This window comes from Electrophorus electricus, chromosome 1 (assembly GCF_041902795.1).
Source record: "Electrophorus electricus isolate QZ-2024a chromosome 1, ASM4190279v1, whole genome shotgun sequence".
Lineage (NCBI taxonomy): Eukaryota > Metazoa > Chordata > Actinopteri > Gymnotiformes > Gymnotidae > Electrophorus > Electrophorus electricus.
In genome coordinates, this window is record NC_137497.1 from 17,537,305 (window position 1) to 17,551,220 (window position 13,916).

Sequence of the window (13,916 nt, forward strand, 5' to 3'; positions counted from 1 at the left end):
GAACAATCAGAGTTCTTAGCAGACATGCACACTTTAAAACAGCTGCACTAAATATTACATATTAACTTATTATCTATGCAGATACTTTTTCCGTCCTATCTTGCTGAGTCCTGAGCTTGCGCTGTCAGAATATAAACACTTTTAAACTAACCGCTAGATGTTGGAACTTGAAATGTCAAATTTTTTTCTCCTCCAAACCCTTGTCTTTCCCTTTATGGTTCTTTCAACCTACAATTCACCAAGACACACAAGTGGCAGGCCAATCCGTTTCAACTCAGGCAAGCATGTATGCGTGCGGTTTGTTTTTTTCACGTGAAAGTTAAGAGGTGCGGTGTGACTGCGCAGGATGCGAGCGCCCCTGTTCCTCTCCGAGCATCGGATAGGCAGCCGTATCCACGCAGTCTAAGCCACGCCGACCCGAAATGGGAACCCGAGTTTGACTTCAGCTTTCTGTTCGAGTACAGCGGCCGAGGCGGAGACACGGACACGGAGAGACGTTTGGAGGCAGGTCGCCGATTGCGCGTAAGCTCAGGTTCAGCCGCCCAGTTCAGTAAGATGATCAAGTGTATCTATTAATATTTTATATTAACTGTTACCTTAAAGAAAGCATCACCCTTGCCGTTCCTGGCAGCTTCACTAAATATTAAATATTAATTTATTATCTATGCAGATGAATACTTTTTCCGTCCTATATTGCTGAGCCGTTATGTTCATAAATCACTTTCTGACAGCTAGCGCGCATATCTGGACGGTAATCAGAAGTACATCTATATAAAAACTCTTAAACTCACCGTTACAGATGTCGCCTTTCAACCTGAAACTTGATTCAAAATGTTTCAAAAATTAAACCCGCGTGTAACCTCTGCCTAAAGGCGCCCTAATGAAATCATTCAGAGGGAGCACATCTCAGAAATTTCGTGTTAGATCAATGCAAATTAGCGCGGTGCCTCCAGAAATGTGTCTAGTACAATGATGATAGTAATAAATCCTTTTAAACCCTCTCATGATTAATGACCCGAATGAGTCAGATTAGTAAATACAACAAATGACACTTAATTAAAAAATACAAAACAAAACGTATATCCCTGCACAAAAGAAAGCAATTGCGAAATAACAGAAGCAAATCACAAACAACGAAAACCGATTCAACATAAGTATGACCGATTAATGCAGTCACCTATTAACGTCACCACAAGCGGCGGAAAAAACAACGTGAAAAAATACCAATATTAATATTTCTCTTACCCTCAGAGGCTTCAGTTGCAAATCAACCACATTGAATAATTACTGAAATTAGCAAATAAACGCTCAATAAAAATTGGTCAATACAGCAACTTAGTACGTGGATGTTCACAAACGTTTGTGTTAAAAGGCAAAATCAACATTTGCTGTGGTGCTTTCACTGACTCACAGTTTATGTAAGAAAGTGTATTGTTAGCCATATGCTATTTGGAAATGATTTCATAGACAGTATTTATATAAATGTTCTTAGATACAATATATAAAATTCATTTACACTCTGCTATTGTGAGGACACCAATGGACAAGATTTAAACAGTCAATCGAGTTTAGAGTTTAAAAACAAGTGTCATGTTTGTCATTTCAGTAATGGTTTGTTATGGTCGGTATAAGATATGCGCAGATTAAGATTAAGGTTAAATTTATCTCTTATGACACTAAGGGTCATAGCATATATTTAATTAGGCTAATATTTTTACAAATAATACTTACACTGACAACCCTCCCTGAGAGTGCACACTAGTCTGCTTTCCAGTCAGGAAGGTCTTTATAGGTTGGGGAGGGAGGACAGACAGTATTGCGGCATTATACTTCCAGATCTAAAGATACCGTGACCTCATCTGTTATAAACACTCCTGTGGATGGACTGAAATACATTTTAGAGCTACCATATTTTTCTGATAAATTGTAGCTATTGAAATAAGACAACCAATTCGATGGCAATCATCATTTTTTTAAATGGGCCACTACAAAATGCTCCCCGTCAGAGCGAGCACAAGTATCAACCCTCTTGGTGGACTTAACCAGCACACCTTCCACTAATGTGTATGTCTCTGCTCTCTCAGCTGTATATGTAGCCACTCACCTCACCCTCACAGGCGCTGGCCTGGAATATGGAGATGCCAGTTTGGAAAACATTCTAAGGGATCAAGAGAAACAAACCAAAATTAATACCAAAATTGATGCCTAAACATTTTTTAAATCAGCATTAATGTACATTACTCAGGACTGTGTCAATAACATGTGTTTAAAAATGGAGCTCCTTTGACAAAAGGAGCTTCTTTGCAGTTAACCAGATAACTCTGTATCCCCAGCTAGTGAAGCTTAAGTGCTATTTAATTGTTGTTTGAAATAACAATCAGTCATTTTCAGTAGCACAGGTCATTGTACCGCAAATGTTAACTTCAGATGAAGTCGAAATAAATGGAGGGTAACCACAGAAAAGAAGAAGAGATCATCACTCACTAAATATAACTTCATTCATTCACCCACAACTGATAACCAAGATGTCTGAGAGAAAGCTTGCACTGTGTCCGACACAGACAGGTTAACAAGCAGCTAGTTAGCTCGGTCTGTCGGTCTGGCCACTAACTTTGCCCATTAAATCTCGCTTTTACAGTAAAGTCTGGACGTACCGAGATGGGGAATAAAAGCCATAGAAAGAAATTGAGCGCAACAAATTGAAGGGAAAATGTAAAAAAGGGAGCCTGGCTTCACTTACCCAATGCTGTAAGTCAGAAGTGTGGCAGGGTGCTGGGACAGCAACGGGATGGCAACGGGAGAGCCAATAAAAATTGGAGAAGCACATTGGAACAGACCAATGGTGCTCTGCGGTGTTTTGGAGAATATTGAAACAGGCCAATGAGAGGACGCAAGCTCTCTGGTACATACTGGAACAGAAAATCAGGGTCAGTGGAATGAGTCAACATGTGGAGACAGACAGACCCACAAAAGATAAAGAAAATGAAAGCTAAACACGATAGAACCAACACACTGACAGAAACACAACTGGGAACAGGTTACAAGGCAACAACATGAAATGAAGAAGGACCTTAGTATAAATGGAGGCTTAGTACAATGAACACAAGCTGAGTGAACAATAACCAGCGACAAGACTGGAGAGACACTAGAAATATATACACGAGTTAACAAGGAATATACACACGAGATAACAAGGAACAACTAGAAACAGGAGAAAACAGGCAGAACAACCAGACAAGGGGGAGTAACAGAAAAATCAAAACAAAGAAGCTCATGGAAAGAAAACTATGTTGTAAAGTAAACAGAGCATGACAGGATTGCTAAAGTGACCGAGATGACAGGGAGGGGACAACCGTGACAATGCAGAGTAATAATAATAATAATAATTACTCAGATATGCAGGAATATACAGTGCAATAATAATTACTCAAACATGCAGGAACATAGAGAGTAAAAGTTACTCAGGCCTACAGGAACATATAATTATTCAGTCATATAGGAAGAGTGTTCCAAAGTAGGACACTGAAGGCACTGACGTTTATACCTAAAATGTTTGTTGAAAGACATTTACTCTACAACACAGTGCTCCAATATTCCATCATCACCACCATCATCATCATCATCATCAGTCTTTTCACCCTCGTTGAAGCACACTGGGATGTGATGCAGCTTACATATGTAGTACAGACCTCATCCTGTATCTCATCATTACGTATGTAGTACAGACCTCATCCTGTATCTCATCATTACATATGTAGTACAGACCTCATCCTGTATCTCATCATTACATATGTAGTACAGACATCCTGTATCTCATCATTACATATGTAGTACAGACCCCATCCTGTATCTCATCATTACATATGTAATACAGACCTCATCCTGTATCTCATCATTACATATGTAGTACAGACCTCATCCTGTATCTCTTCAGCAGTGCTCAGTTTCTCACCTCAGGATGATGCCTGGCTGGATATTTTCAACTCAGCGGTGATACGGACACATATAACAAATCCAGCAACAAAAACTTGTACAAGCACAAGACCCACAACCAAGATAGTATGAGGTCAGTACTATGTCAGTACCAGGTCAGTACTGTGTCACTACTATGCAGGTATTAGGTCAGAACTAAATCAGTACAGTACCAATAACAGGTCAGTATTATGCCAGATTCACAAATAGGGATTCTTTCTTTCTCTAGTCAAAGCCAAATAAATACCTTTTTCAAATAAATACACATGGTTTCTAAAATTACTGTATAGTTGTATAAGCAAGCACTTGAACAAGTAGTCAATGGTTAGGCTCCTGGGAGTGTGGATAGATTCTCCATAGATGTTTGTAATACATTTACAGATACTCATGACCAAGTGTACAAAGCAAACAATTACTTTCTACCCAGTAAACAATTAAAGAACAGAACAGAACAGATGTTAAAGTTCCATGTGATCAACACACCTCTAACACCCTGTGGGCAGCTGGTCCACATGTCCTGTCAGACACAAAGATAACCAAGGTCCCTTTAAAGTAACACCACAGGGTGTTTCTTGTGTCAGTAGTCAGTGTTTACCTGGTCATACTATTAACCCAGGCCTCAAAAACAGACATGCAACCAGACTAAAGAACACGTTTGATTTGATTGGGTATTAGATTATGCCCAGGTTCTGATGATTCTAAACTCATAGGTGGTGGGAGGAAATTAGCTAGTGTGTTTAATTGCACAGACAGTGAGTTAGGACAAAATCTTTATTGCATTATGTCTCTGGACACAGACAGTGAGGTAGGACAAAATCTTTATTTTATTATAATGTGTATTTAAAATGATAATAATAGTAGTATTAGTAACATGGTATACAAGATTTCTGATTTAGAAGATTTTTGCTGGACCCAGGAACGCTGCTTGGCACAGCGTGGTAAGTAGTGATAGCAAACGCACTGGCGCTTTCTTCCTAACTGTATAAAAAAAAAGGTTCATTACTCACAGTTTCATGACACAGGGCACAATAGCGGCATCTGGTGGCCAAAACTTCAAAGTGCTTTGTGCATGTGGTTGGCAAGGGATCTTTATTTATTTATTTAGGTAGTTAGTGAGTTAGTTATCTATTTATATATTTTCAGCTTTTAAAAGTGTTATGTTGTATAAAAAACATGACATTTGTGGTTTCAATAAAAGCAACTGATAAAACTAAATAGACTGTTGTGCATGTCTTCAAAATCTCATTGCTGATGTGGGTACATACATCCAGGGCAGAATACTTTGATGGCTGAATAATGTGATGCATTCTATTACAATACATAAAACAGTAATATATTCAGAATACATTTAGAATGCACCCAGAACACATCTTACTAAGTCACCTTTAAGAGCAAAACTATTTTATATATTTTAAATTTAAGTTCTAAATTGTGAACAGCTTATCATTAAACAAAACTGATAAAATGCCATCAATTTATGACTTTATAAATTAAGGAATTATAAATAATAATTATTATAATAGTATTGTTATAAAATACTCTACCTTATTTGATGGCAAAAGATAAAAGTGTTCAAAACTCGCCTTTTCTCATTATTTCCGGTCTACTCTGTAGTCACGTGATCATTGTAGAACGAATCAAGCACGAGCACAAATGCATTGGTTTCATTTTTGACACATGAAGTTTCAGGTTCAAGCCAACATCACCACTGCAAATACACTGGGACGTTAAAAATGCGAAACACGTCATTTGTGACCCAAATGGTACTAAGAAAATGTTAAAAATTTTGCAGAATACCGTTTCTGAGTGCATGTCAGACTACAAGACCACAGCAACAAACAAGCTTTCACGCATGATGTGTAGGCTACCCAGAACGGCAAGGGTGATGTTTTCTATATGGTAACAGTTTATAGAAAATATTAATAGATACAGTTGATAATGTTGCTGAACTGGGCGGCTGAACCTGAGCTTACGCGACAGTCGGCGACCCGCCTACAAACGTCGCGCTTCCTTCCTTCCCTGCATGCCGGTCCACGTGCGTCAGTTTGCAGGACAGCTGGTTGGGTTTTTAGGTTTTTAGGGTTTTTTTACATTTATCCGCAAGCATACATGTTTGCCTGAGTTGAAACGGATTGGCCTGCTACTTGTGTGTCTTGGGGAATTGTAGGTTGGAAGAACCATAAAGGGAAAGACAAGGGTTCGGAGGAGAAAAAATTGACATTTCAAGTTCAACATCTCTAGCGGTGAGTTTAAAAGTGTTTATATAAACCTAATTAATGAACACAAGGACTCAGCAAGATAGGACGGAAAAAGTATCAATCTGCATAGATAAGTTAATATGTAATATTTAGTACTCTACCTTATTTGATGGCAAAAGTTAAGTGTTAAAAATTCAGAACGCTTTTTCTATTTCCGGCTCTGTGGTCACGTGATCATTGTAGAACGAATCGCACTGTATTGTGCGCTGCATCATGAAGCTTCGAGTGATGAACCTTTTTTTGATAGTTAGGAAAACATGAAACATTACGTGTTTCAGGTTCAAGTTCGACATGTAGCGGTGAGTTTAAAAGTGTTTATATGTCGATGTACTTCTGATTACCGTCCAAATATGCGCGCTAGCTGCCAGAAGGTCTGATTTATGAACGCAACTAGCCAACTGCATAGATAATGAGTTAATATGTAATATTTAGTGCAGCTGTTTTAAAGTTTGCATGGCTGCTAAGAACTCTGGTTGTTCTCGCGGACTGCTGAACGGGTTCATGTGTTCATTTAGGGACTTTAGCTCGTGCACCAGACCAGAGTCTTAACAAACATTATCGCGCTTGTGTGAGAAGCTGAGAGGAGACGCGAGTAGCTGCTTGTTGTGGCGCTTCGGCTCCTCTCCATGAGTCATGGACTTGTGAGTATCGGACTAATCAGCCCCGTGTGTCTCAGACGCTTCATTCTCCACTTGTGCACCAACGAGTTAACACAAACGCTTGTGAACATCCACGTGCTATATTGACCAAAAGTACGAATGTTGCTACATAAACTAACCGGTCACTTTATTAAGAACACCTGCCTTGCACCTACAGTAACTGTCTACTTTAGTACATACTGTAACACTTGGAGTTAGTCCTGTTCAAATTATACTCCAACCCAGATGAGCAGATCTTTGGAACTGGTAGAGAGAAGCCTTTTTCCTGGTATGAACGTCCGTTTGCTGTAATCTCAGGGGTTTTTAAATCCCGGGCGAATATCCAGGGTTCACAAATCAGAGTTTGGGCACTTTTGTCTCCAATCACGGAAGTGCTTGAGGAGGCAAATGACTTCTCAGAAGTTTTAAGTAAATTCCCCTACACGTATGTAACCAGCTAATATTCAAACCCAAGTCATTATTACTATAAGTGGTTTCATTAAATACCAGAATTCTGTGCAGATGTGTGAAAAATATTCTGTGGTTTCTTTCAACGAAAGCTACGCATCATGTGGATATTTCTGTGAGACAGTAATACGTAAATCCAGTAGCCACTGACGTCTGTAATTTATCCCGAGGTTTCTGATCCTGTGTGCGAGTCTGTCATACACTCTAGAGGTCTTGTGGTAAAGTTGCTTTACGTACACGACTGGAACATGAGTCCCGTCTGATTAGCACTTTAATGTTGCCAGAAATATCAAACACAGCATGACTGCTGGGAATAAGGGAACTGAACAGTGACACAACGTACTGGCAGGCAGGACTGTGATGTTCTGGACCCTGGACTAACCCCCTCTGGTAAAAGAGGATTACTGTGCTGCTGATGTGTAGTGGGGTTTAGTCCTGTTTCTACTGTGGGATAGATGGTGCTTTAGTCCTGTTTCTAATATTGTTTAGTAGTTTAGTCCTGTTTCTTTTATGGCAGGTGGTATAATTACGTTAATGTAAATGACTGACTGACTTTTTTTCTTAGTAGTGAACACCGTGAGATTTACTCAGCTGCTCCTACCTGTAGAGTACTGACTGGGTTCTCCTGTCTCCTCTGTACAGTACTGACTGGGTCCTCCTGTCTCCTCTGTACAGTACTGACTGGGTCCTCCTGTCTCCTCTGTACAGTAGTGACTGGGTTCTCCTGTCTCCTCTGTACAGTACTGACTGGGTTCTCCTGTCTCCTCTGTACAGTACTGACTGGGTTCTCCTGTCTCCTCTGTACAGTACTGACTGGGTTCTCTTTTGTCTCCTCAGTCATGCTGAGCAGGTGTCACTGTGTTCTGCTGTTACAGCTGTTGACAGTCATAGCTGGTAAGTGGATAGAACAGGTTCTCTCAGGTCATCAGAATTTCATCCTTGACTTTGGTGTGTTAACCGGACTATTGTACCGGCTTGACCTTTATCTTTATTTAATCTTCTTTATATTTAATGCAATTATTATTCAAATTAATTACATTTATAAATCCTGATGGTGGTTTTTAATAATTCATTTTGCGCTGCACAGCATAAACAATATCATCCACTTTTTTAACATTTAAAAGGATTGTAAACATATTTATTGCATTGCTGCTATTCATGAGAACTGTACTGTATAACTCACTGTGGATGCTCAGCTCGTCGTACCTACTGTATAATTACAGTGTCTGTCTCACTCATAGACCCCATTCATAGTCAGCTGGCTAAGGTAGCATGAACACAGTGATGCTTTACTAATAAAGTCGTAAGCCTTTCTTCAGAACACTGAGAAGGTTCAGGCTGCTATAGGCCCGCCTCCGGAGTGAGAAACATAAAATTAATAAATTTCATTGGTCAGATTTCCTGTCACTTTGCTAATAGATTTGCATTTCAGAACCCTTTAATTAAAAGATCACCAGAATGGTCATGTAGACACAGACATAGAAGGCACAGATGTCCCTGCAGCCGTACTAATGAGCAGTATCAGTCAGTTCTGCTCTTACATAGAAATGCATCTTTAAGTAACCAAGAATATTTAAGTAGCCTGAGTGAATGGTTGATATTTTTAGTTTTACTGTATTTATAGAGAGAGCATGATACCAGTTGATAGACATCTGATACTGATGTCTTGCATTTGAATGTCGTATGATATCAATACCAAGCCGATATTTTTTCATTAAAAGCCACTGTGGTTCAGTTGTGTAGGGAATTATTTTTTGTGTGGGATGTATTATATATGCTGTATCATGCATGGATATGAAAGATAAAATAAATAACATTCTAAATAATAAATATCAACTTGTAAACAATATTTATTGCCTTGATATGAAACATTGGGTCATTTTCCTCTATAAATAATTTTATTATAGACTAATATTGGGTCTAATATTTGGTTTAATTAGTTTTATTTTCTTTCTTTCTACTTTCAGGACTTGTTTGACAATATGATGAAGTTTTAGTTAATATATATGTAGAAATATAGAAACTTCTAAAGAGTTCTTAAACTTTCAAGCACCACTAACGTTTTAAACTCTCTTTTCTTAATGTGTCTTTCGGGCTCTTTTCCTTCAGTAAAGGTGAATCTTCATGATGCTGCTACTCTGCCCTGCACTCAGCTGTGTTCTGGTCTGGTCACATGGACTTTATATCGTAACCCACATGACATACTGGCTCAGTGTAACCAGACATCCTGCCAGTCAGAGGAGGGATTTCACGTGTCCCATGATCAGTACCTGAAGGGAGAGCTCTCCCTCACCATCACTGATGCTGATTACACTAAAAGGTCCTTGTACACCTGCACCTGTAGTGGTAAAGACATCTGTGATGTGAGTCTACAGATAGAGGGTAAGTGTCCTCGATGGATTACCTAGTTATTGTTACTAAACCGTTATTAATGTAGACAGAACTTTATTTATATGGAGTAAATAAGGTAGAACATAGAAAACTTCACAAACATCAAATATGTGGGGAAAACAGAAGGAGCTTGTATGTAATGTTTAAATGTCTGTTAGATTTACAGTTCTGAGGTTACATGGTCAAATCAGTTGTATATTACATTGAAGTTTCTAATTGTTTTTCCCCACAGCTTGGAATTCTTCAGTTCAGATTAAGCCTGGATAAGGAGAATGCTGTATAGTTTAATCTCAGAGAATGTGTATTAATATACATTGTGGGATATCAATTGATAAACTTCAAATAATATATTATCAAAATGCCGCCAGTGTGACTCCAAGGTCGAAGTTAGCCGACACCACCAGCATGACCTGAGCTGCCACACACCGCTGCTCATCAGGAGGGCGACCTTACATAAGGTAGAGAGCAGAGCTGCATGCCCAGCTCCGCCTGCCCCCTCCCTGGTGCTGCAGTGCAACCGTGTGCCCCAGGTGTGCAAGACTGAGGAAAAAACCAAGAGTCAGGACAAGTGCCAGGCTGGCCAGGCTGCCTCTAATCCCCCTGGAGCCAAAGACACATCTGTTGTGAAGGTTTATTTCTCTCTGTTGTTAACAAGGTGGGACAACAGACAGGTGAACATAGGGGACCTTGGATCAATGGGTTAAAAAAATGACTTCTGACATTTACTTCACCCTAGAATACTAGAGAATTGAGTTAATTTTCTATTAGGTTCATTTCATCAGATAAACTAGAAAATGTATTAAACGATGGCACCTCTAAGGATATTTGAGAATAGAGTCTGTAATGAAAACCGCAGCAAGAGAAACAAGAATATACGAAAGAGATTACATATAAAACTCCTAAATTAACCGTATATTTCATAAGTAGTGAAGAAACAGTCATTTTAGGCAATAGTCCTGTTCAGATTTGTTTTATTTGTCTGTTGTGTCTCAGCACCTGCACATGTGAAATGAATGGACTTCACCTGTTCTGTAGATGACCACGGTCAGTTGCCTTACAGCCTCGGTAAGCAATAGAAACCTTCAGAGCCATGTTTGCAAACTTGTTCTCCAACCTGATATTGTCTGACATCCAGCATTCCTGACACTTGTGCATATTACTTCCTGAGAAAAATCTTTAATTAAATGTAGTTTTAAATGTACGCAGAGATGTTGGTCTGTGATATTTCCATTTCAATCCTCTTGAGTGTGTCTCCGTTTCCTGTAGGATGACTAAAGAGAAAACCTCCAGTGCAAATGTAAAAATGGGGGTACGTTTGTTGTCTTTCTTCACAACTGCTTCCTCTCCAACATACACATACTTTTTGTTCTTTTCTTTCTACTGGACAAATACAACACACATTACATTTACACAAAGTTCCACTTCTGACTCTTGGTCTTTCCTGATTCAGAAAACACCAGTTCTCTTCTGCTGGTAATCAGGGAAAGAAACTCATTACATATCTGAATGTTTTATGTTTTACACAGTCACAAATGACCCCAAACATAAGTAACCAAAGCTGATTTTAAAGACTGCATAGACCTACAGATCAAATTATGTAAATGACCATATTACTTAGTGAGTAAAACCATAAGAAAATAAGTAAGTAATATATAACTGTCTCTAAGCCCCATTAACCACATTGTTACTTTAATACTGATTTTTAAATAAATAAATAAATAAACTGATTATAAATAAATAAATAATAGTACAGTAGAAATTGCCCAGTCTTGCAGTTGTGAAAGTCAAAGGTTGTCACTCTTTGGTGGTAGTAGAACTGATTTGGCATTATGGGAAAATTCATAGATATAGTAATCATACCTTCTCTGTATGAGTGAGCATTGAAACCACATTAAAAGTAGAATGACTTCAATATAAATATATTTTTAAAAATTGGCACAGCAGAGTTTTTTCAAATTTGATCTGATGGCCAAGTGCCACAACTCAGTTTTTTTTTAGTGTGATTTTTCAGTACTGGAGATCCCCTTGGCCTGCATATGTGCAATATTGCACTAGTGGTAAGTCCTGTTTTAGCTGGCAGTCAAGCTGTATGATAAACCTCTGAGAAACACTATATAGGAAAATCATTTTGAGCAGTGCTTAATTTTGTCGTAAAATCTAATCTAATCTAAAACTCTTCCAAAAAAACTGTTAGTCTCCGTTTCTCTCTGTTTAGGGAGCGTTAGTTTGAGCAACGAAATACCGCAATATCGTGCATATAGGCGCATTCCAATTTGAATCTCGGGGACTTGACCGTGAATCGCTAACGCGCGGATAGCTTCACCGCAGTCAACGGAGACCACTAGTAGTTTGTGCAGTACTCATTCAGACTCTTCCTACGTACCCTTAATACTTGAATAAGGAAGTACACAGTGCAACACAGAACATGCTCTGTTCTGTTTTTGGTGGGCTTTTTTGTGACATCTACAGCTTCCTGCTGAAACAAAAGACAATGTAAAAACAAAACAAAAAAACAACAACAATCTTTCATCCATTCAATAACGTACTGACAAAGGAGTAAACCAAACATATAAAATGGTGAGATACTTTTATTGACTCTGCTCCACAGTTATTATTCAACTGAAAGTGAGATCAGAGTTCATACCAAGAAAGTCTTAATAAAACCACCCCATACTTAAAAGAAACAAAGGTCACAAACAAGGGCAATTGCTTGTTGTACATTATATGTATCATATTTCTTCAGATTGTAATGATTTTTTAATTAGCACTATAAAACATGAAATTTATTTTAAACTTTAGTGTTATATTCTATAGTCTAATGTATTATAAAAATGTTATAAAACATTTTATAAAAATAAGTGGTAACACTACATGGTGCCACTGCCCACATGTCTTTGTTCTGTCAATATGTCTTGTGTTTACACTCCTTTAACCCAACATTACCTTTAGATATTGTAAGGTGGGCTCAAACTCAGGTCAGCTAGCTGACGACGCTACAGCTTACTGGGTGAGCAACCATGCTCAAATGGTGGCCTGTGTGCAGAACAGTTAGATCATGGAACAGGTAAACAAGAAAAGTAAGTAGCCAAAGGGAAGTTGCCGCTTTGCTGCAAGACACACAAAGAACCGCAAGACCGCAGCAGCTATAAAAACCAAACTTCGAACCAAAATGATGATAATATCAAGCTCATCATCGCACCGTGCGAAGCTCACACGAGCGCATTAACAGTCGCGAAGAGGCTCGCAAAGTGCACAAACGACAGCGCATTTCAAGGAGAAAACAGTCTACAGCGTAGCACCATACCCCATAACATGCAACCAGTTATGCTCTGTGGCGTGTCGATGAGGAGAGCTTAGTCTGGCAGAGGACGCGGTCGCGATAAGCAAATGTCGCGTTTGCTTTGCGCCAAAGGTTCGAGACGTACCTGTAGCTCTAATTTGTAGGCCTTGTGTAAATGCGTCGGGAACACTGTGAGCTGGTGCTGCGCTTGCAGGGAAACCGTGTAATCCATTGACTAGACGACCGGGGCGCGCGTGTAGAATTGAAGACGCTCGCGCAGCTGCCTGCGGTGCGGTTCAATCGCAGACGGTTCTCCGCCCCGCTGACGTCTCATTGGCCAGCAGACTGTAGTAATCACCCCCCCATGCGTAGCAGCTCAATAGGCAGTCAGGTAGCATGAAAGCGTTTGTATTCAGGTATGCAGGGCAAAACAATTGTAGAGTTACGTATGCTAGCTGCAGACAACTGAGAGTTGCAGAGTCGTTAATGGAAGAAATCTGTCTGAAACGGACGCGTTTACAGAATTCAGTACTGTAAGTTACAATGGACGAGGGCTACCTACATTCCGACCTAACCAGATCAGCCAGTACAAAGGTAAACATTGAAAATACCAGATGGCATCGAGTCTCCAGTATTCCTTGTCGCACACTGTGGCGCTGTCCAAGGTACTGTACACAAATAAGAGTATGTCACTGGTTTCATAAATAAACACGAGCGATAACTGGACAGGGAAATCTCTCTCTCTCTATCTCGTTTCATGCGTCTGCTAGCACAAGAAATTTAACTGAAACAAATATATTGCATTACTATACAATAGTTACTATACAATAGTAATGCAATCATAAGACTAATTAATGATCATATTTCCAGAACTGGTATGTTCTTGGTATTTGAAAAAACAACAACCGT

The 13,916-nt window shown here is 39.2% G+C and overlaps 1 protein-coding gene across 3 annotated transcripts; it reads left to right on the forward strand.

Annotated features, from left to right (window-relative positions):
- Positions 1 to 6,080: 6,080 nt before the first annotated feature.
- LOC145660128 (uncharacterized) lies at positions 6,081 to 10,887 on the forward strand. Of its 3 annotated transcripts, XR_014126320.1 has the most exons (5): positions 6,081 to 6,215; positions 8,174 to 8,230; positions 9,446 to 9,718; positions 9,960 to 10,356; positions 10,721 to 10,887. XR_014126320.1 is itself a non-coding variant. In XM_081724172.1 (4 exons), the coding sequence occupies exons 2-4, from the start codon at positions 8,176 to 8,178 to the stop codon at positions 9,992 to 9,994; spliced, it is 363 nt and encodes a 120-aa protein (XP_081580298.1). In that variant the 5' UTR covers positions 6,081 to 6,215; positions 8,174 to 8,175; the 3' UTR covers positions 9,995 to 10,887. The 3 variants fall into 3 exon arrangements, 2 of the variants coding, with proteins under 2 accessions (XP_081580298.1, XP_081580348.1); XM_081724172.1 differs by having other exon boundaries at positions 9,960 to 10,887; XM_081724222.1 differs by having other exon boundaries at positions 10,096 to 10,887.
- The last annotated feature ends 3,029 nt before the right edge of the window (positions 10,888 to 13,916 follow it).

Coding starts and splice junctions, on each gene's coding strand:
- LOC145660128 (XM_081724172.1), top strand. CDS start 8,176: ATGCTGAGCAGGTGTCACTGTGTTCTGCTGTTACAGCTGTTGACAGTC. Junction 8,231..9,445: donor GCTGTTGACAGTCATAGCTG/GTAAGTGGATAG, acceptor CTTTTCCTTCAG/TAAAGGTGAATCTTCATGAT. Junction 9,719..9,959: donor TGTGAGTCTACAGATAGAGG/GTAAGTGTCCTC, acceptor TTTTCCCCACAG/CTTGGAATTCTTCAGTTCAG.